The 27,875-nt window shown below is 41.1% G+C and overlaps 1 protein-coding gene across 7 annotated transcripts; it reads right to left on the reverse strand.

Annotated features, from left to right (window-relative positions):
• tfe3a (transcription factor binding to IGHM enhancer 3a) lies at nucleotides 1–27,875 on the reverse strand. 7 transcript variants are annotated; one of them, XM_053625708.1, is made up of 10 exons: nucleotides 27,269–27,875; nucleotides 19,245–19,358; nucleotides 16,496–16,736; nucleotides 15,692–15,916; nucleotides 11,937–12,032; nucleotides 8,875–8,992; nucleotides 7,875–7,931; nucleotides 7,577–7,652; nucleotides 7,231–7,378; nucleotides 1–6,051 (listed from the first exon to the last, which is right to left on the reverse strand). In XM_053625708.1, exons 1-10 carry the CDS (start codon nucleotides 27,418–27,420, stop codon nucleotides 5,596–5,598), a joined length of 1,683 nt encoding a protein of 560 aa, XP_053481683.1. In that variant the 5' UTR covers nucleotides 27,421–27,875; the 3' UTR covers nucleotides 1–5,595. The 7 variants fall into 7 exon arrangements, with proteins under 7 accessions (XP_053481683.1, XP_053481682.1, XP_053481681.1 ...); XM_053625707.1 differs by having other exon boundaries at nucleotides 7,565–7,652; XM_053625706.1 differs by having other exon boundaries at nucleotides 8,851–8,992.

Below are 27,875 nucleotides of genomic sequence, written 5' to 3' on the forward strand. Positions count from 1 at the left end.
AAAAAAAAAAAAAGAAAGTGTAGAAAATCAGATTGAACAATCTAAACCTGCAGTTTATACATTATAGAGATTTTCTCCAATTTAATACTTTCCAGGTTTCTTTTTTTTTTAATATATACAATATATACATATCATTATACACACACACACACACACACACACACACACACACACACCTCAACCAGCTCACCTACATGCTTCGATTCACACGTAAATGATTCCCACAAGACTAAATGATATTTTCAAACTTTATTTATATGTTTTCCATAAAAAGTAAATAAAAAAAAAAAAAAAAGAAGAAACTACACATTGAACAGAGCCACTGAAATGAGTGATGCTTGCTTTACGCTGGAGCTGTAAAGACACAGAAATGCAAAGTTCAGACACAAGGAACACACGGAGTTATACCCATAGAGACGCTCAGCACGGTTCAGACGTTCCCTTTCTTGTAGGCGCATAAAAATGTTTTAAAAGACGCTTTTTCTGGTTTATTTATTAGTCATAATTCTAAGAATATTAATAATTAATACTTCCTGTACATATGATTGGAAAAATAAAACTAATGCAGGGCTGTTAGGAGTTGTTTTTTTTTTTGTTTGTTTGTTTGTTTCTTTTAAATCATAACATAAATTGCACATTACTTCAAGTATTACAAAAATAGATGAACGTAACGTATTGCTATTTCTTAAAAAAAAAAAAAAAAAAAAAAAAATAGAGGCTGAAGAAAATGTCTACAGAAATGCCACGTTTGTCTTGTTGGGGTTTTTTTTTTTTGCAAAAATATACTAAATACGAGGACGGTGATTTCCCTGTGGAGTGAATACAAGTGGCTGAACAGCCTTGAGTATGCTACATTATATCTATATATCTATATACTACGTGATTTCTGTGCATCTCGAGTCATGACGCAAGCATGCATCTCTGTACAGCACTGATGAGAAAGCTCTTCATACACACGCCAGACACGACTCCTCACGCACCACAAGCCACACTCCATTGCATAGACTTCAGATTTATGCATACTAGATCACTTTCGTTTCATCTAAAACGTTCCCGTTGTTCGCCCACATCGACAACTCTCTCTCTCTCTCTCTTTTTTTTTTCCTTTTTCTCTCCTTTTAAAAAGAGGAAGGCATTTGTGACTTCGACATTTTCCACTGAGGAAATTAAAAACAGTCTCGCTACCTGCACAACGATAAATCCGTCCATTACTCTGGGGTATCGTTAATATTTAACACTTACAAACAAAACAGCAACCTAGATTTGAGTAAATATCTGAAAATAGACTTCTTTTTGTAATGTCACATTCAAGCCTTTACGGTACAATCCAGTGGAAAACTACTGCACTTGTAGTTAGTACTATTATGGCAAAGTGGACAGTTTTTGAGAGGTTTTTAAACGGTACGGGAGTCCGCTCCGTGTACGCTGTACACTGGTAGACGTTTAACACCCGACTCACGCGAAGCATTAACAGCATATAAAATCTCATTTAAAAAAACAATACAAAAAAAAAAAAAAAACACACACACACACACCCTGAACTTGCATATTATGCTTTAAGTTTAAACTTCTTTCACAGACATCTCTACCTGATAAGAGCGATGCAGCAGCGCTTTAGTCATTTAGTCTGCCCGGCTCTCTTAGTACACTCCGCTCAAACTTTAACGCCAACACCATCGTTCTCATCATTTCGTACATCGCTAACTATCCGAGAACATTCCGCGCGGTAACTCGGTGTGACTGCGTCGTATAGAAACGACTTCGATTCCAGCGTTTGTTTTTAACGTGGACGTCGATGGAAAAATGGCAAGAAAGAAATAAACGCGCTTTTTTTTTTTTTCCGTGCGTTTTGTTTTGAGGATCGCGAAATCCGAACGTTCGCACTTACGTTCGAGACGGTTTTCATTTTTACTCCTGATGAACGCCATTGTAATTGAACAAGCAATAAAAACATCCCCCATTAACGTACGGGGAGTAACGAAAATACAGCACCGACCGACAAATTAGCACCAGAATCACTGACCACCACACCTCGGACGTTTCAATAGAAACATGTATTTTCAGGCTGCGCTTTTCTTTTACACTTCAGTCCATCAGTAAAAGTCAAAATTCTAAAAGCGTTCCGTGCTCCTTCCCGTCTCCCGACTACACAGAAAAACAACGTGAACACCGTTACGTTAGCGTTAGGTTGGATTTTTCATCAAAGGCAGACTGGAGTTTCAGAAGAACTACAGGATTTGGGTGAAGTTTGGCAACCAAAAATAAACAAAAACAAAAAAAATTCACAAAAAAAAAAACCACGCCTCTTCTATTGGCCTGCATCATATTTCATTCACGTAATCAACTCGATAACTCGCAATCGTCCGTGGTGAAGGTCGGCTCGCGGACAAGACGTGCTGAACTCGGGCGATTTTGAAACGTCAGCTAAAAACCCGAAATGGCGATTTAGCAAAACATCCCGTCCGCTCATCCCCTGAAGTAACGACGGCGAGGGAGGTTCAGACACAGAGCAAAAAATTTCAAACACTGATCATCCATTTTCCAAAAATGCGTCACAGTTCAGAAGTTCAGAGCTAAAAGCTGTCCATTTGGTGTCGATGTGTAATTAAACTGCATCTACAACAACAACAACAACAACAAAAGAAAGAAAACGTGAAGAGATTAGAATGAATGTTCGCACAGCAAATGATAAAAACACAAACTTGTACAACAAAGTGTGTCTAAATATATTCCACCGTCCTCGTCTCGCGTTGGAATGTAATAGTGTAGGTTTAGTTTTAATTGAGCCGACGATTTGAATCGTTTTCGCCGGATACACGACTGATCCATCTTAAACAATTATTTCATCCTGGCAGAAAGAAACTGGTAGAGCGGAATTAGGCCATCGAGTGTTGAAGCAGTGATTTGGGTTATTTTAACGACGACGACGACGACGACAACAACAACAACAACAACAACAACGAGCTTTAATAGACTTCCATTATCGTCATGGACGGTTCCGCAGGGAGCCAAAATCTCCCGACAGGAAATGAAAGCAAATCTGAACAGGATGCACTCATTTTCCTGAGAGAGCTTTAAAACGCGTGTCCTCTCGCGCTCACTTTCTCTTCATATAAACGTGAACACGCATACACACACCAACACTTACACACACAGTGCTACCGTCCCTTTCAGGTGGAACTGATGCACCTACAATGATACACCTTTGGACATGTCTTCATTATAGTTTTCACCCGCTTCACTTAAACCATTTCCAGCTGTTTTTTTTTTTTGTTGTTGTTGTTGTTTTGTTTTTTTTTGCCTAAAGATGGTTCACTCGCCAACATGCCAACGTACCACAAACATCAAACCTGAAGCGAGATGTATTTTCCGGACTGTAGGACACGATCTACACGTACATAGTCCGGATTACCGCCTTAACCCAACGCTGTCATCTGCATACGTTTCTAACATTTTAAAAAGTACAGATACATGACGTGAAGGAGTGACCAGCTTCCTGAATTTGCGCCAAAACAAATTCTACAATCTACGGGCGTGCAGTCGTGTAGGCGAATTAATTGTCGATATGCCACGCATGGCACTATATAAAGCCTAATATTGAGATTCCAGTCGTGTTGCATGTGGAGGTTGGGTCGCGGAAATTATTAACGTGATGATAAAAACTTGATGCGGGATTCTCGCAGGATCCTGCAACATCCCCTTACATGTAAAAATATTAACCTTAAAAGTTAAACTTAAAAGTGTCGTGTAAATCGACATCATACAGAAACCGATTGCGTCTCGACGTGTAGATTCAAATCTTTAATTAAGAGTCGTAGCTCGTAACTAACGAAACTGTTTATTCAACCGAGTACTGCTGAGATCTCATTTCCTCAACGAACACAAAATATACATTTAATCCATCAGATAAGTAGCTGCGTTTATTTCTTTTGCCTGAAAGAAAATGACTCGAGTTAGTAACATGTGATTACAATCTGTCCCGTTTTTATTTAACAAAAAAAAAATAAAAATAAAAATAATAATTCGCTCCTAATTGTAATTAGCAGAAGTGACATTAATCACGGTCGCAGCTTTAGAGCAGTTCGTGGCCTTTTTACTATAAAGAGTAGCTCCAGTTTGCTACGTTTAAAAAGGTTTCACACAATAAAGCATATTCATTTGTTATACATTTTTTTACATATATATAGTTTACATATATATATTTCCCCGTCTTTACTGTCCTTTTAAAACAAAAGGACCGTGTCTAAGGTTTTACGTCATATAGTGTTGGTTAAACTCTTTGCATAGACGATCTTTTCTTGCCCGGTTCGCTACAGCCAGAGTGTCGCTCTAATGTAATGCTATGCAAAATGACTTCTATGTCCACTGCACATCAGAGTTTAGAAATGAATGCATAGACGATATTTCCATCTCGGCGCTTTTAGTCACGTGGGATATTTTTCACGGCCTCTGAGGTACGTTTTTACTATCGGTTCTTGACCTCTACGGATAACCGCAGAAAATGATCCCAAATGAATAGGCGTGGTAAAGATTCCATCATATCCTGTAGGAGAAAGCGTTCTTTTTTTTATTTTTTTTTAAAACACCTTTTCTTAATTATAGAGGCACTCTAGGAAGCATTCTCCCAACCAAAACCAATCCAATCCAAACCAAACCAACAATGGATGAGTTAAGCACACCAAACAATGAAATAGAGGTGATATTGAACGATATGCAGTATTTCATTATTTAGTGTAGGACATATTGGCTGTAGGACATGAAACCTACTGTCTAGAATGGACACGCTGATTATGATAAAGGTCAAAGCATTATACGTTCTTGCTTTAGAAGATTTGTTGGTTTTTTTTTGATCTGGGGGAAAATGTGTCTACAATTACACAGATGCTCCCATCTCTAATTTATACAGAGATCACAGATTATTAATAATAATAATCGCCACTATTAACAGATTTATTCTCTCTCCTCTAAACGTGAATTAACCCGAGCTTCTTACGATCGCTAATGCAGCTTTATAGTCCAGGAAATACCCTCGCTGTTCATAAGTCTTTAAACTCATCGGTTCTTTTTATGCACGTCATAAAACCCTGTATAAACAGCTATGCGGTGTTACTGTGTTGTTGTCTTTGTAATAATTGAGTTTGTTTTCTGATGGGAGATGGGAGAAGGGGGAGGGGCAAGGTGCTGTTTTTAAAACAGATTATAAATAAATAAAATAAATCATGTGTATGTGATGTATGCGTGGTCAGCGGGCACATCTGCCAGCATCATACGTCGTCTTCTTAACAACTCCGCTCCTACAATCCTTTGTAAGCTGCAGTACCCCTAAACGCTGAGGTAAAATTTGTAGAGCGTCTCTTCATCAGCGCAGGGGTCAAGAGCCATGCTGCATCTTTTTTTTTTTTGTCTTTTCTTTCATTTTTTTTTTTAACTGTACTATGATTACAATGACAATTGACCTTGGGATACACTGCCCTCTATTGGCCCATTTTGCGACGTGCACAAGCGGGAATGGAGAAGTCGAGCCTTGTATTAGCTGAGTTTGGCTAACAGAGCCTGGTAATCGGAGTTAAATCGCACAATCGTGAATCACGTCCATCACAAGTCCTCCTCCATGCTGAAGCTGCTCCTGCGGCTGCTGGTCTTCGACGCTCCGGGTGAGACGGAGGAGAGCAGGGGGTCGGCACCGCCGTCATCCATCAGAATATCGCTCAGGCCCATTTCTCCGGCCATCAGACCGGGGCTGAAAATGGAGGAGGCGTGGTCATCCAGCTCGCCGAAAGTCAGAGTTCCTAGGTCCAACGGGACGTTCATGGCCCCGCCCACCGGAGAGGCAGAAGGGGGAGGGGAGAGTAAAGAGGAGACGTGGGTGTGGTTTAATGTTGGGCCGCCCAGAGTGAGGAGCGTTGTGGTGACAGGTTCAGCGCTGTGCTGCACAGACGTGAGCTGCTGCTGTTGTTGCTGCTGCTGCTGCTGCTGCTGATGGTGATTGACGATGGAGTCTGAGACCTGAGAGGGAACGAGGCCATGGAGACGAGCCTGCATCTCCAACTCCTGATCCGAACCACACCGAGGGGAAACAAACAACAACTTAAATATCAAACGCAGACCAGAGTTACAGCAATCACACAACCTGAACACACGAGCTGCTGGACCGTAGAGAGGTTTACTAAACACGCAACTGTCATTTCAGCTCTTTCCTTTCAGCACTGGAATCTGTCACATCGTCCAGATGCGTCACTTTAAGTTTAAAAAGAAAAATCACGTTCTTTTGGGTATTTATTTTTTTCCTCTTGTACCGTTTCCCTATTCGATTCTTCCTGTCCTTTCATTTTTCTCTTCGTTCTTTTTCCTTTCTTTATATTTCACTTTTCTTAATTCTTTCTTTCGCTCATTTTCCTTTCTTTTGATTTCTCGTTCTTTCCTTTGTCTTTCATTTTCCTTCCTTTTTTCCCCATTTCCTTCCTTCCTTTCTATTTCCTTCCTTTTCCTTTCTTTCTGTCTTCCATTTCCCTTTCTTTCTTTCCATTTCTTTCATGTCCTTCCTTTCTATTTCTTACCCTTTTCTTTCTTTCTTTCTATGTTTTTCTTCCTTTCATTTTCCGTCCTTTCTTATCTTTTCCTTTCTTTATTTCTCTTCCATTTCCCTCCTTCACTCAGTTATTTCTTCTTTCTTTCCATTTCCTATCTGTCTTACCTTTTCCTTCCTTTCTATTTCTTACCTTTTCCGTTCTTTCTTCTTTCTTTCTTTCTTTCTTTACGTTCCATTTTCCTCCTTCAATCTTTTATTTTTTCTTTCTTTCCTTTTCCTTCCTTTCTTCCCTTCCTCCTACCTTTCCGTTTCTTCACGCTCAGACGGCGGAGTCACGGAGAGGCCATGCCTTAACGGAGTTTGAGGAATTCTAAAGTAATGCCTTGTTTATGACTCTTGGTTCACTTCACCCGCATGACCTCCGATACCTGCGAATAATAACACAACACCTCAATAACTTTCTTGCTGGCTCTCGACTTTCGACGCTGCCCTCAAGCACTTCACACCGCTCTGACGATCTGCCTGTAGCTTTAACTTAAACCAACATCCAAGACAATATAACGAAGGCGTTTATTTTCGTTTCGTCGGATTACAGGGCCGTTTAACTTCTTGACGCCTGATCCTCACGCGCACGGTTATGAAACTCTCTACAGCAGGTGGGCATAATGCAGAAGAGAAGAAGAAAGTGAAAGAGATCAGACCTGTATGCGGAGCAGCAGTGCGCGGTTGGTGTTCTCTAGCTTCTTCTGCCTCTGCTCCATGTCTTTAGCCCTTTGCTGCTCCTTCTGCAGCTTACGGATGTAATCCACCGACGCCTTCAGGATGGTGCCCTTGTTCCAGCGCATCTCACTGAATACAAGAGGAAAAGCACAGAGGCACGGTTACACACCCAGACCGGATCCGATCCCCGGCTCACGCGGCATCACTAACAGTGTTTACGTGTTTAAGTTAAAGTGAATAAATAAACCATAAATCATAAATAAACTCGAGAAATATTTGAGAAAAATCGCAAGAAATGGAAGGAGCGAAGTATACTGGTATACTGACGGGTCACTGGATTTGGGAACGAGCTCTCCCAGTTCCTTAATGCGGTCGTTGATGTTGAATCTCCTCCTCCTCTCGACTGTGAAGGAATAAACTCACTTAGTAACGCAGTAGAACACTACTATTAACTGATCAAATTCTTTAGGAAAACAGGCTTGATTATCTCTCTGTTCACGATAACGGATGTTCTTCAAGAGACTGGTCACTTTTGGTTTTCGTTAACGAGAATATGGAAATGAAAGTTCAACATGATTCAGAAACCACGATCAAAGGGTTGGAGTCGAGAGCAGATGAAACTCACTGAGGTTGTGGTTGTCTTTTTTCTGCCGTTCCTTAATGAGAGCTTTCGCTTCGGCATCTGAAAACATTCAGAACATCATGGGAGTAAGAAGGATTTCTCAAATACCAAACATTACTCAGTAGGAATGTGAAAGATTATGGGCGGATTTCTAAAATTGGGTCTGATCAAGGACATTTCTTATTGTCTCCATGTATCTACTACTACAGCAATTAAAGCACAATTTCCTTGGTTTAAAATCCACGCGATACGAGTGTCCGTGAAGCACAAGCGGTACAGTGGTCGCATATGGTGGGACTGACTTCAGGTTGCGCTTGCGAACTGCTCATTTTAATCCCAACTTTAAAATCGTACAAATATAGTTGGGGTCTTGAGTAGATTCATGTCTATCCTCAGACGCCAACCGTACGGCGAGACATACGGCGCCAGAGCGACGGGAAGGAAGTCTGGGTTCGATCATTTTTAATGACAGAGGTCTGTTCATTGCTAAATCTTTTTTTTTTTTTTTATAAAAGTATAAATGATGTAGCACTACTGCAAAAAAAACAAAAAAAAAAAACAGACTTCAACCAATGGCTGGAGTTAAGTCTATTCCCAGTGCGATCAGCTGCCCTGTGATGGTGAACGTGTGTGAACTTCAACGTAAAATGAATGGAATGGGAATCGTCTACGATTGAAATGGGAGAAAGCTGGAGGAAAAAAATTGTACATGTTATAAATAATTCAAAAACATTTACTTCGGGAAATAACTTGCCGTTTTTACCCGTTGGGCTGTTGTTAATTTCAAACCCTGGGAATAACACCACAACGCTAGGAATGGTCGATGCAACATATCGGCCACTGAAGTAATTCATATGCTTTTGTCATTAAAGCTAACAGACGTGCATATACGGTACAGATCGAAGGAGCGGCGGTGCAGAAATAAAGACAGAAAGGTTTGATGGGGTGTGAGATAAAAAAACCCAAAGGAATAACATACAAGGTTGATGATCAGGTTGACTACCTGTCAGCTCCGTCTTAACGTTCTGCAGGTTTGCGGGACAGGAGTTGCTGACGGTAATGGTGGGCGTGGTCATCCCGGCACTGCTGTACACATCCAGGACATTTCCTGAGAGTGGCAGCTGCAAACAGTCAATAGCAGAGTGTTACATCAGGCCCCGCCCACTCACTGCGCGGCCTCTATCTAAACACCGCAACAGCACGGCGTGGCGTGGTGTGGTGTGGTGTGCCATGTGCGTTTAGGACGACACGAAATAGATTGGATATCTCCGAACTGCCATTTCACACGCCCCAAACACAATCCGTCCATACACAAACCCCGTTCTGGATCGTGTATCTTTGTTTAGGCTAAAAAAAAAAAAACAAAGCTCAATGACAAACAGTTAAAAAGTTAAACACTCCGAAGTGAAAGTCGTTTTTTTTCCTTTCCGATCATTCCAGTCTTATTTCCTTCACCCGTGGTTTGGAAAGCCAAAAGTGTCAGCCATAACCGGCACTAAGGAACACACCAGACGCCCATCCTTGGATCGCTCACGTCCCGTACGGCTTCGGAACGAAAACGCCGCGTTTCCAAAACACGAACCATTTTTGTGCTCGTGTCTGTTACTATGCTGGGAACACCACACGTTTACCTCCTCCACATACCATACGAGCACGCTCGATCCAGTCGTCACTTACGTACGTCGTGCGGCCATCGTCTCGTTCGCTAGACAAAAACAACGCGTCTCCTGCACTGCGTGCGATAACTCTATAAATCCACCCGATGTGGAACGAGCTCGAACGATAACAATATTCCAAGGCCATGTGCGATACCGTGTTCTTAAACGTCTAGCAACAGCGCTGCTATCAAAATCCCCCAAGGATCCACATAACCATAAAAACCCTCTAATAAATGAATCCGTGCAATTCAATAAAAGCCGTAATAGTAATTTCTGCATTTTTAGGTCCGATCATGCCCGAGAGTGTCACGGTTTAACGTTAAGGAACCGACGAACGACACGTTTAAAGATTAAAAAAGTTCAGTGAGGACGTTTCAGGTACAAAAACAGCCAACAAAGAATGAATGGTATTTAAACGTCCTTCAGAGCTTCCTCTTTCTCCTCAGTGCCTGCGATTTTTGCTATCCGAACACGAACAAGTGCTCTCTCGGATATTAATCGTATACCGTAGTCTACAAGACACTGGCAACTCCGTCCGGACACGACTTCCTAAGCCTTATTCACACAGGGAATCATTTACACCCATATTTCTCATCTAGCTCCTGAATTTGTACGACAGGAAAGAAAAAAAAAAAACGACGACGACAACAACAACAAAAAAACAAACAAACAAACACGTCCTACCTGTTACAGGCAACATCGACATAACTACGTCCTGCTGAATCGGTCATCGTAATTCCCAAAACCAAGAAAGCAAAAAGTACCCAGTTTACCTCAGTCTTAAGCCTTTTCTTTTCATTCTCCGACACTAAAACCAGAATCCTCATCTTCTCCTAACTCTCTAACAGCATGCACTTGTTCCTCTTTCTGTCACAGCTTTAAAAAAAAAAAAAAAAAAAAAAAAAAAAAAAAAAGGAACGTTGAGAATGGGGAAATATCTCTCAGATTAAAAAAAAAAAAAAACCTTTCACTGTTGGCTATCAGCTTTAACACACACACACACACAAAAAAAAAAAAACCTATGCCTCTGTGTGTGTATATATAAATGTGTGTGTGTGTGTGTGTGTGTGTGTGTGTGTGTGTGTGTGTCTAACCCCCCCCCTCAGTCTGTGTAACTCAGAGTGTGTTCCCCACCCAGCCCCACCCTTTGGTAACCATGTGTCAGAAGTGTATGTTGGTTTCCAGAGAACTACTGGATTCCAAGAGCTCCTGCACAAATTCAACCGCACAGATCCAAAGAGCAGCCGGTTCATTAGCGACATGCCGAAGCCTGAGCGCTGGTAGCAACACGCAAGTAATTATGACTGCATGAATTACTGCAACAAATGCTTCCCGAAATGCCGGTTGAATTAAACTCATTGTATTCAGTGCCATGTCGAAACGTGGTAGTTAATCGGTGCGTTCGAGCGAGGCCGCGCAGTCGCCGTTTACGAGAAACGTCCCACTCGGATCATCGGATGTCTTCTGACAGATCAGATTTCACGTCTGGCGCAACGTTAACCTTTCTCAATCTGGAAGAACCCGCTGCAAAGAAGCGTCGGTTTGGTCATAAATGAAATGCGGATATGCGTTCAGAGTTGGGTCAGGGTTCATCTGGTGATAAACAGCAATATTTACGCAGGGTCACGCAGCTGATTGAGACAAATTTCAGAGTGCGTCACTCAGATCATGGAACTTACACGTGTGTAGTTCATGCCTCGAAGGTTGCAAGACTTTTCTTTAGTATCCGAGACGGTGTTTATCGACCACGTCTAGACCGTCGCCTTTAAACACGAGCGCTAACCTTTGAACACTCAAGGAAAAATCAAGGACAGAACATTTGGAGTGAAGAAAGAAACGGCAACATTCAAATAACCTAAAAAGCCCCATGTGAGTGTTGTAGCTGACCATGTGCTTCCCCTCATGGCCACAACTTACCCGTGTTCTAATGGTTACTTCCAGCATGATGATGCACAAAGCACTCCTGTATGCTCCTTCATTCAGAACAGGTGGAAAAGCTCGTCTTTCTGTCTTATTTTCAGTTATCGGTTCTCGCCGATTATGACGTCTATGGCTGTTTATGTCGCACGCAAAGGGTTAAAAATAAATAAATAAATAAACAACCTCTCACAAGCGTAGTCCGTATCGTAGGATTCTAAACCCTATCCGTATCTTCCACGTTCCTAACAATAGTGCTTAAACAATCTGCTTGAACAGGAAGTGCACGGTGAGTTTCCCTTTCAACGTCCAAAGCACAAAATTCACAAGTTCTGCCTCACAACTGCCTCCTACGAAGTGGCAGAGCAAATCAATCCGGACCTCCACCGCACCTGTAACTTACGCTTGCTCCGTTTACGCGATCGACGACGAGGGTGTCGAATGAGCCTGGAAACGAGAAAAGGTGTGTTTCCAGGACGCTGGGACATACCGTGTTGGGCAGCTGCAGGCCGGGGTCGATCAGCGTCATGAAGTCGTCGTTGTAACTGGACTCCAGGCTGATGATGTCATCAATGACGCCATCCATCTGCGTGTTAACGAAGAAACGAAAGCGATTACAAATCGTTACTTGAGAATGCGCAAAAACGAAAACTACAGCTGCTTGACACTCAAACATAAAAGGTCCTTGAGCCGGTCACTGTCTGTGCTGAGTCATACGTTCTTACAGGTCTGAAATAAACACGATGTGCAGCAGTTTCATGGTGACACACTGCCCACACTGCCATGAGACATACAGCAGGTCATTTCAAACACCAGCTAAACCACATTACAGCCCGCTAGGTGCAAGTCCTGCTGCCTTAACAAGACGCAAACATTAACCTTATACAGTGTGTACTTCATGTTGTGGCTCTGTAGCGGCCTGGCTCAAGCACACACTCTCTGGATTATTCAGGACTTTTAAGGAGTCGCCGCACGTCCAGTGGAGCTTTAATAGCCAAACCCACAAAGCGTGCGAAGTGTGCAGGGGCCCATTGGGCTGCTAGTGTGATATTTACCAGCACAATGCGGTACTGAACGGCGAGTGCACGAGAGGGGCTGGCCGACTTCACAAGGACCTGAAAAAGTGTGCGATTGTATTTACCGAGGGAACTGAACACACCGATAAAGGAACTAGACATACTGCTGCTCTGTTATCAGAACAACAGTGCATTAATTACTAAATAGCTTAGCGATTCATGGCTCCAAATAGGGTGTATTTAAAGATTAAGCTGGCTCGGTTTTGTAGTGCCGACTATTAAAAAGAGCCGCTAAAGCAACTCGACACAGCAGGTCTGACTTCCCTGCGCTCTGAGATGCAGGACTGTTCATTAGTAGGTTGTGAAATTTTCAGCCAAGCCATATTTTCTTTGTCAGAGACTTTCTTCATACTTGATATTTCCTGTCGCCTTCCTGCAGATTCCTTAATAGCTGCTGAACGCCTACATATGTCCCAATATCACTATTTAGCAAAAGGTGGAAATTTCAACAGCAATATGTTTTGTTTTTTATTAGTATGGAGTCAAAAGTACCTATTCAAGGCCATCAGCGTGTACGCGCATCGTTATTCACATGTCCAGTTCATACTTTTGCTTTACGTGTTTACAAATTATACACGTTTTATGCTTTTGGGTTTAGCCCCACCCCCTGAGCTATGTTTAGCCGTACGTACGACTGGATCATTCTACAGTAGTGAGATGTTTGAGTCGAAACCTCCAGAGTGGTAACGGTGTGATTTGACAGCACAGGAGCAGTGGTGGCTCCAGCGGCGTTGTATACATGAGTTACATCTCTGATCGTAAATCCGAAACTCCTTTTAAAAAAATATAAAATAAATAAAACTCCTCTAAGAATGAATTACTAAGCACATTAGTGTAAAAGTGCCACGACGACGTGTATCGGACGTCAGCTACCGAATTAAATTCCGTAATAGGATCATATCAAAATATTACCCTCTAAGCCGTCTTAGGATAGCAGAAATCTCTGACTGACACAAGGCTACGTGCGGCGCCACTAGGCAATAAGAGAAGTTTTCAGTTCCTGTTCTTTAATAGGTCATAAAAACCCTGAACAGGTCACAGTTGCCCCACCTACATGCCTAGACATTATTCAGCAAAGATTACACACGCGACAACATACTTTCCAGACGTGCGTTCAGAGCCGAGTCTGTCGTTAATACTGAAACTGTGCACATCTCTATTCAGACCTCAGATGGAACTACAGTCAACTACTACTTTTCAGTCAGAAAACCATAGAATGCCATTCCAGGGCAAAATGAAGTACATATTAATTCAATTAATGAAGCATACTGTCCCTGTAAAGTCTACAGAAATGTTTATTTACGCACAGAGGACACTAGAGAAATTGGACGCTGCATTGTGTTCGTAGATATTGTTTATTATGGATAGAATTATGAACTACACTTATTAAAACTGAGCTGTAAGCATAGCAGATGAGTGATTGGTCAGCTTATCCTTTAAACCATGGGCACGATTTCTTCACAGGAGAGCGCGTCGGATGAACGGAAACGTCAGATCGATTGGACAACAACTGAAAACGCGCTACGTTCCCTACGTTCTGCGTACAAATTACAACTGACTCAAATTAGTGCTACGTAGCTATAGTCAATTGTGTGCACAATTACCAGTCCCACAATTTTAGCAATTCTTAATCAAATAAATATTTCTCATGTACTACATGTGCTGGATTAAGTGCTATAGTACAAGCTGCAGAATAATCAGGGTGGAAGCCATGTTGTTCAATTAAACCAGTTTTGCAGCGATTAACTAGGACTATTCATGTAGCAATATATAGTCGATATACATCGAATGAATGCCATCTTCTCATGTACATCATCATATTAGACTTTCTTTTTATTTGTTTAATTGTCCCTCGCTTCTACGTTACATCCTTTTACATTTGACGGCAAAGGTTAATAAAAAATAAACAAATAAATAAAAAACCCAACGTGAGCTATTTTCTTTTTTTTTGGCCTGCATTTCCTTATGCCTTATACTATATATAGACCGGTTGAAACCCCCCCCCCCCGTCTCGGATGCTTCTACTCAAGGAAACAATTACCGACCTCAGAGGTGTGAACTACACACAGGTGATTGAAAATGAATTTTTAATGAATATTGACGTGTCTTTGTAAATCAATCCACACGTTATATGTTAAATGTTATATTGCGCGAAGGATAAGGGTAGTCTGGATGGTTCAGTCTATGACTTCATTATGGTGCCCTATTTTGTTTAAACCTATTAATGCCACATGGATGCCAGACATTTCTTGGAAGCTAAAACTGCTGAAGAACAGGTTTCGGCCAAGCTATGTGCAGCACCTGCTAAGCCAAATGAAAACGCACACTGTTTAGCCAAATGGCATGCGGAGAACTCAAGCCGAGCGTGCTAACCACAAACGGTTTGAGACTGACTATGGAGAAGTCTTTGTTTTGTTAACTATTGTTTTACAGAGATGTCTGGCCACTATAAAAAAATAAATAAATAAAATAATAATCACATCCAGGCCAAAACATATTCACCTTGTTCACTACTAAATGTGAAAGTATAATTTTGACTGAAATCCCAAAATCTGACGTACACTAATGCAGAAGTTGTCAGAAAGTGTGGATGCGGACCAAGCAAAGTATTTCAAAAGAATGAACTGAATATTAGCGACTTTAGTTTCCAAAGAATCACAGCTTTTGTGTCAGATCCCGTGTTGTGGACTGTTGCTGAAGGCAGCTCATCCTACCAGAGACGAGTCATACTAGAGCTAGAGCTCAGAAATGGGAGAGTTTTCACAGAGGATTTTTCTATTTATTTACCCATACTCTTACCTGATTAGCATGATTAGCAAACCGTCAACATGGCTCGTTTTTAAAAAAAAAACAACAAAAAAACAAAAAACCCACAGTGGACAGGGAAGTTCATGTTTCTCCTTCCCACTTCAGATTCAAAGCACATGCCTCGTCTGTTGAGTCTGTTGTGCTAGTTAAAAGCAGTAACCACTACAAAACAAACTATAACCACTTCAAATTGTCTTATATATAGCCACTAATGGTTAAGCAGTAAAACGTAACTGTCGTGTTTGTCGCTAATCGCGACGCTCATGAGCAAAGAAATTTCTGTAACTTGACCGTGCAGTAATGTATGACGTATAATGAGATTTCTGTGAAAGATCAGAGCTTGTCATGGTTTTGACATTACCTCCTCTTTATGGGAGTTGAGACTCAGCACAGCCAGAGGGCTGCTGGGAGTGCTGCTGACGGCCTTGGCAAGCTCGGGGGCGGAGCCTGATTGGGGCGAGGGCGACATAGCCAGCGTCTGACTGGCCACTCTGTTGCCGAGGGTGTGAGAGAGGTATTGCTTCACCTGCTGCCTCTGAGCCTGCTGGATGTGGTACTTAGTCGGGTTTTCCAGGTGAGTCTGAACCTGAGGAGAAGCAGAATAAACACACACTTCACACATTATTCGGTTGCTTAATCGACACTCCGTCTATATATCTCACCGAGAATGTACGCATTTGTAAAAAAAGAGGTGCTTTAGTCTTTCACAAACACTGCTAATGTAATATATCCAACACAATGCAGCACACATGCAAATCCCATGGTTAAAGAAGCCGTTTGTAAATTAGCTGCCAGCAAGGTGAAGTGCAACTGCAACATAAACACTGTCATTTGCGTTTTAGACCCCACCCCATAAGTACAAAACTAAATATGCTCTATAGGTCCTTTTTTTTTTTTTGGCTGGGGGTAGGGTGAATTTCCGGAACAGAAAAAAACTAGCGGAATCCATTGTACGGCCCCCGGAAATTAATTTTTCTATAAACACCTGGTTGAAATTATAGCATTACTAAAAGTCTAGTAACACTTTTTAAAATTACAAACGGCACCTTTAAACCTTATCAAAGCATTTCACAATAAATAAATGATGATGTCATCACCGTTAAAATCGTAATCAGTGTTCATATAGCAGAGTACACCGAGAGATCGTCCCCATAAGCAAACATACCTTCAGCACTTCCACGGGGACCTGTGTGGTCGTGGGGCGAGCGTTGGGCAGAGAGGACGAGACGGAGATGGCGGGAGTGGAGTCAGTGGGCCGAAGCTGAGCGCTGGACGCCTGCTGCTGGGCTTCTCTCCTCTCCTGGTCCTGCGCCTGCTGCCTCATCAGCTCCTGCCTCATCAACACCCGTGACGACATGGCGGATGTGCTCAGGGCCACAGCAGGAGCAGCGGGGGCAACTGAGCCACTAAAGGAGACGGCAAAAAGGGATAAAATAGTTCTAGGTTACAGCTTTCGGTACCATCACGTGCCATGAAATTACTACTAGCGTTGAAGGGTCTGAGCTAGAAATTAGAAGGTGGTGAGTTCAAATCCCAGGACTGTCAGAAAGCCTCCTGCTGCACCTTTGAGCAAAACTCTTCACTCACTACTGCCTGTTTTTTTTTTCTGTATTCTCTCTCAATCACAAGCCACTCTGGATAAAGATATTTGGGAAATGAATATAACTAAATGTACTACTAGTCCATCAGTGACCACTAGGCTTTAAACGACTACTGATGTAAAAACTCTCGTCGAATCACCATAAGTTCTGGGGGCGGAGCTTTGTGTACATGGCTGGGAATGGGGAGTGGTTTAGGCAGGTATATTGTATATATGTAACTATATACTGCATACACAGTGAGATTTTTAAAAACTTTTTAGAAGTCTTCAATGTTGTCTGGTTTTCCTATATCCTCAAATCATTTCGCTCTGACAACACACACACACACACACACACCCCCTTTAGCTTCTGTATCCTCACTGCACTTCACCACTTACACTGTTAGTAAGGTGTAACATTAAGCCTTAATCTTCTACAAACCTACTATCTCATATCTGCAAAGCTAAATATAACACATTAGGAAACATTTATGAAGATATTTATAAGTTCTTTTGCGCAATAAGAAAATATGATCAACCTGTCTGATGTTTTTGCTTCGGCAGTGCCTTTCCTGGATGACGGCTTGCTCACGTCGCAGGATTCCAGGTTATGGAACGAGTTTTTCAGTGATCTTATAAAGCCAAAACAGCCCACCTGTACTCACTGTAACAGGATAAACCGCCAAACAAATCTGGCAACCCAACTTCCCAGAACCGAACACACGAGAAAGCCAATAGAATTAAAACGAGATAAAAAAAAATTAAAAAAAATCCCACTCAAAATGTCGAATTTCCCATAAAAGTCCTGCGTATGTTTTCCTGAGAAGGCCAATGTTGTGCTGAGTCACTATGGGAAGTCCCAGAGCTTTAAGCAGCCAACGGCAACAACAACAAGCAGATGTGCTCACACATGCTCAGCGCTGAAGCATGCAAAGCCGGAGAGCAGCGTGGCTGTGAGAGAGTTCAGCCCGCAGACTTTCCCCAAACACTTCTTTGACCTTTGAAAGGTGTCTAGTTGCGCAACGCTTTGGTCAATCAGGTGTAATCAAATCTTCAATACGACAACAAGAATTCCTCACTGGGGCAGGGTTGTTTTTGTAAGCTCGGATTTGGGGGAAGAAAGAAGCAGCACGGAGTTTGATTACAAAGTTAAGGCCTTGGCATAATAACGTAGCGAGCTGCGCTCATTATGGATCTCATGACCAACATTAACTGTTAAACACACAAACATGGGGCAAAGATGATAACAAAGCTAAAATCTCGACGTTTAAATATCGTTTAGCTAGAAAGCACTGCTTTCTGTCATATTGAGTGTGATCGTCAATACCTGACACGTCAAACAGTGTACGTACGCGTTTTGCAGAAATATCTATTGCCGATATTGCTAAAAGGCCTAGCTTTACCGCAAAAGACCTAGAGCATGTCTGTGGCTGAGATGACAATTTTCGCCAGACAAAAGAAAGAAAATGCTCAAGCAAAAGTCTAGTGTGACTGATACTTAATAATAACCAGCTCCCCGATTTGTTTCTGACCAAAGAGACTGCAATCCTGTCCACTTGCCTCACAAGGCCAGGTCAAAGTTCACCTACGTTAAGTCGGTGGAAAATGAAAGTGACTTCTACCAGAACTAATCCCGCGTCCTTTCCCCTTCGGTGAATTACTTTTTCAGCTGGACGAACTTTTACTAGCGCTTAAATTACTTGCGATTAGAAAAGCGTTCGCTCTGTCGACGCGGGCATGAATCCCAACGATGCCGCAGCCGTGCGTGACCAGGAGTCCGAGAGAATGAAATTGGCCCTGCACTATGTGGGATCCCCCATAAATCAGGGCGACACTAACCAATCGTGAGCTCCTGTATGCGGAAGAGGGCGGATAGCGCTTTCCTCCGAGCAGCAGTGTGAAAAGTGGAAAATGTGGTGTGTGGCGGCTTCGTGTGCCTCAGATGAAGGGGAGAGCTTGTTAGTGGGCGGGAACTGGCAAGAAAATGACCAAATTGGGAAAACCTGGGATAAAATTCCTCAAAAAAAATAAATAAATAAATAAATTTTTGAGGTTACAATTTGTTCAGCAATGACAGAACTGGCATCGAAATGCTTGACTGTTATGCACTACTTAAAAAAATTCTCTACGTATATATATACACATTATATATATATATTATATATACACACACAGACACACACATATATATATGTATACATATATGCATACATATATGCAAGTAAAGCCCAGTCGTGGTGCTGTGGCAGTCGTACGATTAGACCTCACAACCTTCTAGTCACCATCAGTGTCCACATCCCTTCGCAATCCACGTTATAGCGTGTACCGAACTCACCTGACTGTAATGGGCTGACTCTTGAGCTGATAAAAGGTCTCTGAATCGGATGTGAGGATGCCGTCCACCTCGATGTCAGCCACGATTCCTGACTCGGGTAAAAGTGGTTCCACTCTGATGAGATGACAGGAGAGATGGGGGGAAAAAAAAAACCCAGAAAAACACTTTAAAGCAAGAAATATTTCCCAACACTGGGCAAACCTACATAGAGACGATTCTTCAGGGAAAGTCTGCTTGGGTGAACCTAAAGGTCACGGGGGCAGTATATCACGAAGCCAGACTGGAGGATTAGTGAGCTAGCTTGTGCTTGATTTATAGCAGCTTTTATTTGGGGTGAACAAGGTTACTTTGGCTTGGGACCAAGACTGAACCAGTTAGCTCACTAACGAACGAATCCTGCTTAGTAGAAAATATTTCCAGAACTCATACGGCACGAACGTAGTTGAGTGGGTGGCAACCTGATGAGACCAGTACCAGGAGACGCTTATGTGAATCCATGGCTGTGCTTACATTGTGTGCCTGGATACGCAATTCACAATAATATTTTGAGACAGATCAGATTTCTTTGCCGCACCTGTTTACACATACGCAAGACTTGAACCGTGTTTACGTCTTGCCCACAGCATCACTGTGGTCGTAGAAAAGATAAGAAACCGGAGCCAGGACAGACTATATCCTTGCTCGGCCATGGACACAAAAAAAAACGTCCTCGCAGTTTTTAAACGATTATATCTGTCTACAAATAAATACGACGATTTATTTCACCCGGACTCTCCTGATTAGTGATTCACATGCGTCACTTGCACACCGGACGACTTAAGGTTTTTCGCCTTCGCGATGACAACAACTTCAGAATGAACAGGATGAAATCAAACGCGAGCGTTTAGATGAGAAACAAATGACCAGATATCAAATATTTCTGAGTAGGATATCCAAGTCACACACATCAGATGTGAAAACAAAAAGACCCAATCCGGGCCGTTTACACACACGCAACATTATCCGATCTGTTTCGGGAAACATCGGTTTGCAGTGTAAATGCAGCCACTTGCACGCATTTCGAGTTTTGAATTCAAATCATCGTTAATGACCAGCGTGACTCGAATCTGCAAAATCAATGCACACAAGCAGTGCATGTGAAACCGAGAACCAAGAAGAACCACAGAGATAGAGGAAGAAAGGTTTTGATGCTCTTGATATTACTGACATACTGAACTTTTTTTTTTTTTTTTTTTTTAAACACAAGAGCTGCTAACCACATTTAAAATGGAACTAAAAAAAGCACATGCAGAAAAAGACCAACTAATACTGAAACCGTCAAGCACGCCACCACAAACTGAAGACCAACGTCAAACCTGAGAGTACAGTAAGAGCAAAAGTAATGTTTAAGCATGAAATAGTATTTACTCGGTCTATGCAGAACGCTTCGAGTACACTACTTTACAGTCTGTTACGGGAGAAGGGCAGGGTTTGGTACAGCAGAGAAAATCGCATTTTATTGTATGGTTCTTATAGTTATTTTAGCTACTTGTCACTTGAATGGAATGGAACGATCGGCTACATTTCTATAATATTAATTTATACGATCGTCTACATTTCTATAATATTAGTTTACATGATTGTATACATTTCTATATTAGTTTACACGATCGTCTACATTTCTATAATAATAGTTTACACAATTGTCTACGTTTATATATTAGTTTACATGATCGTCTACATTTCTATATTAGTTTACACGATCGTCTACGTTTCTATATTAGTTTACACGATCGTCTACATTTCTATATTAGTTTACACGATCGTCTACGTTTCTATATTAGTTTACACGATCGTCTACATTTCTATAACAATATTTTACACGATCGTCTACGTTTCTATATTAGTTTACAAGATCGTCTACATTTCTATATTAGTTTACAGGATCGTCTACATTTCTATAATAGTTTAAACGATCATCTACATTTCTATATTAGTTTACACGATCGTCTACATTTCCATAATAATAGTTTACACGATCATCTACATTTCTATAATATTAGTTTACACGATCATCTACATTTCTATATTAGTTTACAAGATCGTCTACATTTCTATAATATTAGTTTACATGATCATCTACATTTCTATATTAGTTTACAAGATCGTCTACATTTCTATATTAGTTTACACGATCGTCTACATTTCTATAATATTAGTCTACATGATCGTCTATGTTTCTATATTAGTTTACACGATCGTCTACATTTCTATAATAGTTTAAACGATCATCTACATTTCTATAATAGTTTACACGATCGTCTACATTTCTATATTAGTTTACACGATCGTCTACATTTCTATAATAATAGTTTACACGATCATCTACATTTCTATAATAATAGTTTACACGATCATCTACATTTCTATAATAGTTTACACGATCGTCTACATTTCTATATTAGTTTACACGATCATCTACATTTCTATAATAATAGTTTACACGATCATCTACATTTCTATAATAGTTTACACGATCGTCTACATTTCTATATTAGTTTACACGATCGTCTACATTTCTATAATAATAGTTTACACGATCATCTACATTTCTATAATAGTTTACGCGATCGTCTACATTTCTATAATAATAGTTTACACGATCGCCTACATTTCCATATTAGTTTACACGATCGTATACGTTTCTATATCAGTTTACACAATCGGCCACGTTTCTATAATATCAGTTTACACGATCGCCTACATTTCCATATTAGTTTACACGATCGCCTACATTTCTATAATAATAGTGTATACAATCGGCTACATTTCTACAATTTTACTTTACACGCTCATCTACATTTCTATAATATTAGTTCACGCGATCATTTACATTTCTATAATAGTTTACACGGTTGTCTACATTTCTATACGATGAGTTTACACGATCGGCTACATTTCTACGATTTTACTTTACACGCTCATCTACATTTCTATAATAGTTGACAAGATCGTCTGCAATTCTATAATATTAGTTGACACGATCTTGTATATTTCTGTAATATTAGTTCCCCATCAGCTATGGTCACGTGGTCAGTAATGTTAGTTCGCCTGATCTATAGCTCTGGTGAATAAAGGACACACATTCCTGTGCCCTCCAGCTCTGTACAGCATGTAAACAGACCCCGGACGCCGCCGGACCAAGCTGTCACGGCAGCCAGGCTGGATTTCCACCAACACACAAGTCGTTTATTTATTTATTTATTTTATTTTACTTTTACTCTTTACAGAAGTGCGGTGTCTATCTAAGCGACACAACATCCCCATTCCGTGTAATCTGCCGCGAAACTCGTAAACAGCAGCGCAACATTCCGGAGGAAACGATTAAAAGCATTGCTCTGTCCCTCCCCGTGTTGTGGCCATGTTGTGCCGTAATGTTACCCAGATTAACGCTCCGGCGCACTAACCAGATCAGACGAAAGCGCGGAGGACATCTTAAAACACCCCTCTGCTCGATATCGGTCCGAAAAAGGTCCGCAGACGAAGATAAATCCCCTCCAACCAGGAAATCGCTCGAGTTGCGCACTACGAAACAAACCTCGATAGTTTCTAAAATTAGGAAGCGAGACTAATGTTGTGAACCGACAGAGGGCGCCATCGCGCCGCTTCAGCCAAACTCAACCGCTCACACAGACGCATTAAAAAAAAAAAAAAAAAAAAAGATAAATCCCGCCTCCTGAGATGTGATTGGCTGACAGAATCCAGCCTCCTCGTTATTATTGGCGAGGCGTCCGTGTTTACGCGCAAGCCGGTGATTGGACAGTTCCGTAAGTCAATCATAGTGTTGGCGCGTCCAAGAGGCGGAGCGTGTAATAGGATAAATATAAGGATAAATAAATACAATAGAAATATACAGAAATAAAACATAATAAAAAACAAAGGAAAGAAAATTAAAAAAAGAGGGTTAAATGAAGAAGATTTGAGACCAGGTGAGACTGGGACTGGGATATTTATAAATAAAAATGAAAATAAAATAGAAATGACAGAAATTGAACTTGAATGAAATAAACCAAAAAAAAAAATTTTTTTTAAAAAACCTCGTGGCAAAGACGAGTTCTGTTCAGTTATGTTTTATGCGGATAGACAATGTTGACAAAGGTATTCTTTCAGTCATGAGATTCCCTGCAGTCAGCAAAGCTTCACCCTAAGCAGTAAAACAGTACAGGCAGCTCTGCCGAGTCATTTCCTCTCAGATGTAAGCTCAGGATGAAGGCAGGAAAACAGCCGTAACATGGTGCCCTTCTTTTCTGGAAAAACACACAGGTTTTTATTTTTTTTTAAAAAAAAAAAAAAAAAAAAAAGTGTGATGGTTTCAATTATTAAACTGTCTGCGTTGTGACTTTTCTTCAAAATACCGCAGCACAACAGTTCCAGAAGGACAGCACATTTTTAAAAAAAAAAAGAAAAGAAAAGAAAACGGTTTTAACGTCAAACAGATTCGTTAGAGACTGGGTTGTGGGATTGTCTCTCAGATTCTTGACATTTCAGTGTCTGCAAAAAAATAAATAAAGTGGTTCTTCGTGCTCATTTGAGCACGAGACTTAATGATCTGTAGTAATTAAAAGGCCACAACATTATTTACATACCAGAAAGCCACTGTACCAATCAAAGGCAATCTGTGGTTGGATTTTGCATTTATTAAACAGACTCAGCGGTTAAAGGCTCAGGGTTAGTGACTGGAAGACCCTTAACCCTCATCCGGTGCTGTAAAAAGTCTGATCCGGCTGTCTCAAACTTCAATGTCGTAAACAACTAGAAAACTAAAACGGATCTAATCTTGGGACGCCGAATCAAAATCAGACAGTTGACAAAGTCAAGGAACAAATGGAGTCTCTTTAGTTCTTCTTACTGGCTACCTTTATCCTATGATGAAATGTTTCTACTTGGATGGGTGTGGTCTCTACTAGGATGATCCCGCCCCCATCCAAAGGGCACACATACTCACTGAATGGCTTTATGAGGGTGAAAATGATTTACGTAATATGCTATGGCCTTCACATTCACCAGACCTTATCATGGGAGATGTGTTAGTGCTCTTCATCGCCATAAAAATCCCAACTGAGGGAATGTTCTTTTGGAAGAATGGTGTCTATCGCTCCAGTACAATTTAAGAAACAGCTTACTAAGACACTTTGTGGTGTTGTTTTTTCCCTTTAATTTGTCTCCCATCATTGTACAGATCTGAACTGTTTTTCAGTCCGTCCAGGATTTCATGACCATGGTAATTAACGCAAAATCAAAGCATTTACATTTACAAGGAAATAGTTGGAGGAGCTTGCGATTTTTCAAAAGTACCGCAGATTCGGGCCGAGACATGTCATGTGACGTCATCGTGATGCGCGTTCAGCCAAAGTCCTCTTCGATTCACGTGCTTCGAACATGAGTACAGCTAAAAGGTCTCGTTTACCAACAAACATCACTGTGAAAGACAATTGCGATTTCACCAATTCAAGTAGTTTTCCACAGAAAAAAAGCACAAAAAAACTCCGCAAGTTGCATCGCAAATTGTGAAAAAGAGCCTCCGAAAAGTTTTTTATTTTTTCACGCAGTGGTTAATTTTAATCGATAAAGGATTATTTTTTCCTCGCAATATGCAATAAGCTTCATCTTTTTATCCTGACTTTTAAATCATGTTATCCATTCTCGATATTTGATCATTTCTGTCTTAGAACTGATATATACAGACTTTTATGAACATTTTCCCGGTGAAATATGGTGTTCGTGCATAAAGGAGCGGTCACTCTGGTCTTAAGCCCTTTAAACATGAATCATATTGATTTTTCCATTTTACGACACTGATATCAGATCAGATTATTTCATTATTTTACCTGACGATGTAACCCATGTGTAAGGCGTGTTCACGTCCCAGACTGATCCCAATCCAATACTGATTTTTATGTGATCCCTATTACAAATGCTTAGCCCTTTGTTTATTTAAAATCACTTTTAATAAGGGGGTTTGAATTCCGTTAAACCTCTATCTCCCTTCTCTTTATTTACGTTTTCATTTTCCCAGGGCACGTAATCCCATTTGAACCGTTTCCTCCAGACCACATTAACTATATATATAAACGACTTACCGTGTGAAAAAAACATTATCAATGTTTATCCACACGGATGAGTAAACAACTCTCGAACGGAATCAGGCCGAGGCTCAAATTAGGTGAATTGTTGAAAGATTTACCACCCAGGGTTTGCAAACGTGAGCGTTGAACATAAACGGTCTTTGTGGTCGGTTATTTTCCCCCCATCTATATGCCCTTAGATTCGACACAAACAAGCTCCTTGTCCTCTGGATCATTATGCGTGTCGGAGCGAAAGCTTTAACCGAGCCTCGATCAGCACTCCGGTTGCGAGAGTCACACAAACCCACTTCCTTTTTCCTGTAAATGCTGAGCGCTTAGTCTGCAGTCTGTTGGATGATTTATCTATAAAAGTGTCACAATACAAGCATAAAAAAAAAAACACCACCACCACATTGGTGCTGAGAGCAGCAAAGTGTTAGTCAGATGAGAGAGTGTGACAAGCAGCAGTTGTAATCAACAACTAGGTCAAAACGCACTTTTATGCTCTCCGAGGTGCTAAAAGTTCATAAACCTCAGACAAAATATGCGCAGACGTGAACCTGCATCTATACAGCTGCAAGAGATGTTTCACTCTCAATTCAAACCCTTGCGCTTTTGTTGCAAAGCACAACTCGTTTCAATCTTTAACACTTCGAATGATGGCTTCCTTTCTGTCGCCACACCGCCTTTATCTACTGCCACAAGTCTTTAGCTCGTTACCGAGGAAAATCAAGTACCGAAACTTAACAGGCTCATTGATCACCGAGGCCCAAGCTCACAATTTACGGTTATTAACATTTTTTATTGTCGTTTGTGTTATTAATTTGTTATAAATGCATCCTTGTTGGCTTTGTGAAAGAATCGGGATCGTTCAGAAGACACAGGTTTAGCTAGTTCCATTACGTTATCTGCACAACGCGGTGTCGGCACTTTGCAACGGTCGGTAAGATTTCCACCGCAGGACAGAGAAGTTTGCGGTTTCTTGGAAACAGAACAAGCTGCTTATCCGGCATTATTGACCCCACGTGAGAGGATGAGAGGCTGACGAGGGAATGACTATAGCCGCTACGATGTACTGCAAGTACTAACAGGAACTCACTTTCTTCGTCGGACGTCGGATGGCGTTTAACGTAACTATAAACGGATAAAAAGTACGACGCGTTGTTCACCGTGAATACATTAGGAACTGCAAATCGTCTGGGAAACCGCTGTGGGATAAGACGAACAAAACGAATCAGATCAGATGTTTTCAGGACTTCGGCGCGTCGTCGGTAACGTCACCACATCACCGTCGATTATTTTCCTCTGACGGCACGTCCGCAGCGTGTTTTATTTCCTAGTTGCACGGTAGTTCTAAGCCTAACCGAAAGCGAAATTTCACACAAACCTCAAAAAAAAACAACAACCCACATCTAACTGGAAATGATTAGTATGATTATCACCATTTAGCTCTTTTCTTAAGTTTCCCTATCATTTAAAAAAAAAAATGCTTAGAATATACATTTTAACACGTCGCAACTGGTGGAAAGTTCAGGAAGAAAAATCTAAAGGCTGCAATCAATCAATCAATCAATCAATCAATCAAGATGGACATATCTACCGAAATGTACCAAATATTTGAATTCTGTCAATTTATATATCCATAAAAATAATCTACAGTGCACTCAGAACAAGACATGGTCCATGCATTTGTGTGTGTGTGTGTGTGTGTGTGTGTGTGTGTGTGTGTTTACAATGCAACAAAATGTCAGCTCTACAAAACTGTAAGAGGTATTTAGGAATCAGTCACAAGTCTGATCATTGATCTCATGGGTAATGTTTAAAAGACAGTTCAGATGTTGTGTCATGCCTGTGAAACTCTCCATGCCATGCAGTATGCCATGGGAATATGATTCTGCACAGCAAACAGTGAGCACTCACCTGAGCAAACTGAACGATTCAGATGAATCGAGGATGACAAAGACGGTCTGAGCTTGCTCTTCAGATAGCTCTACCTGTCTGCTGTTCTTCTGTAGATCCGGATTGTCCTTTTCTTCCCCCTGCTGATGAGTTTTTAAAGACAGCCCGGACATTTCTCCACACACTCGGAACAAAATGTGCCCCTGTCTTGGTGTTGTTTTTCTCCTTTAAAACCGCTACAGGTATTCAGGATAAAAACAAAACAGAAGCGTTACTCTCTTTTTTTTTTGGACAGCTGTTCAGCTGGAGCGTTAAAGATAATAGTAAAAATGTTAAGCTTTATTTGTTTGGCAGAAGTTTTCTCTTTTTAAATGAGTAAGTCCCTGGTAAACAACACGACTACCAGGCTGTTAGTTTTCTCGAAGAAGAAAAAAAAAACACGCTTTAAAAAATCCACAGCTAGTTAGCTGTAGTTACTAACTAGCTCCCAAACGGATAAACTATCTAGCTAGCGATGTCCCTTTTAATCGGTTTTCAACTTTAAAGGTCTGACCAGTCCTGAGCTTCAAAGCCTTCGCTTGAAATGACTCATCAAGCCGAAGGGAGCCAGAGAAGTAGCTAGCCATGA

The sequence above is a fragment of the Ictalurus furcatus genome, chromosome 5 (genome assembly GCF_023375685.1).
Source record: "Ictalurus furcatus strain D&B chromosome 5, Billie_1.0, whole genome shotgun sequence".
In the NCBI taxonomy this organism is placed as follows: Eukaryota; Metazoa; Chordata; class Actinopteri; order Siluriformes; family Ictaluridae; genus Ictalurus; species Ictalurus furcatus.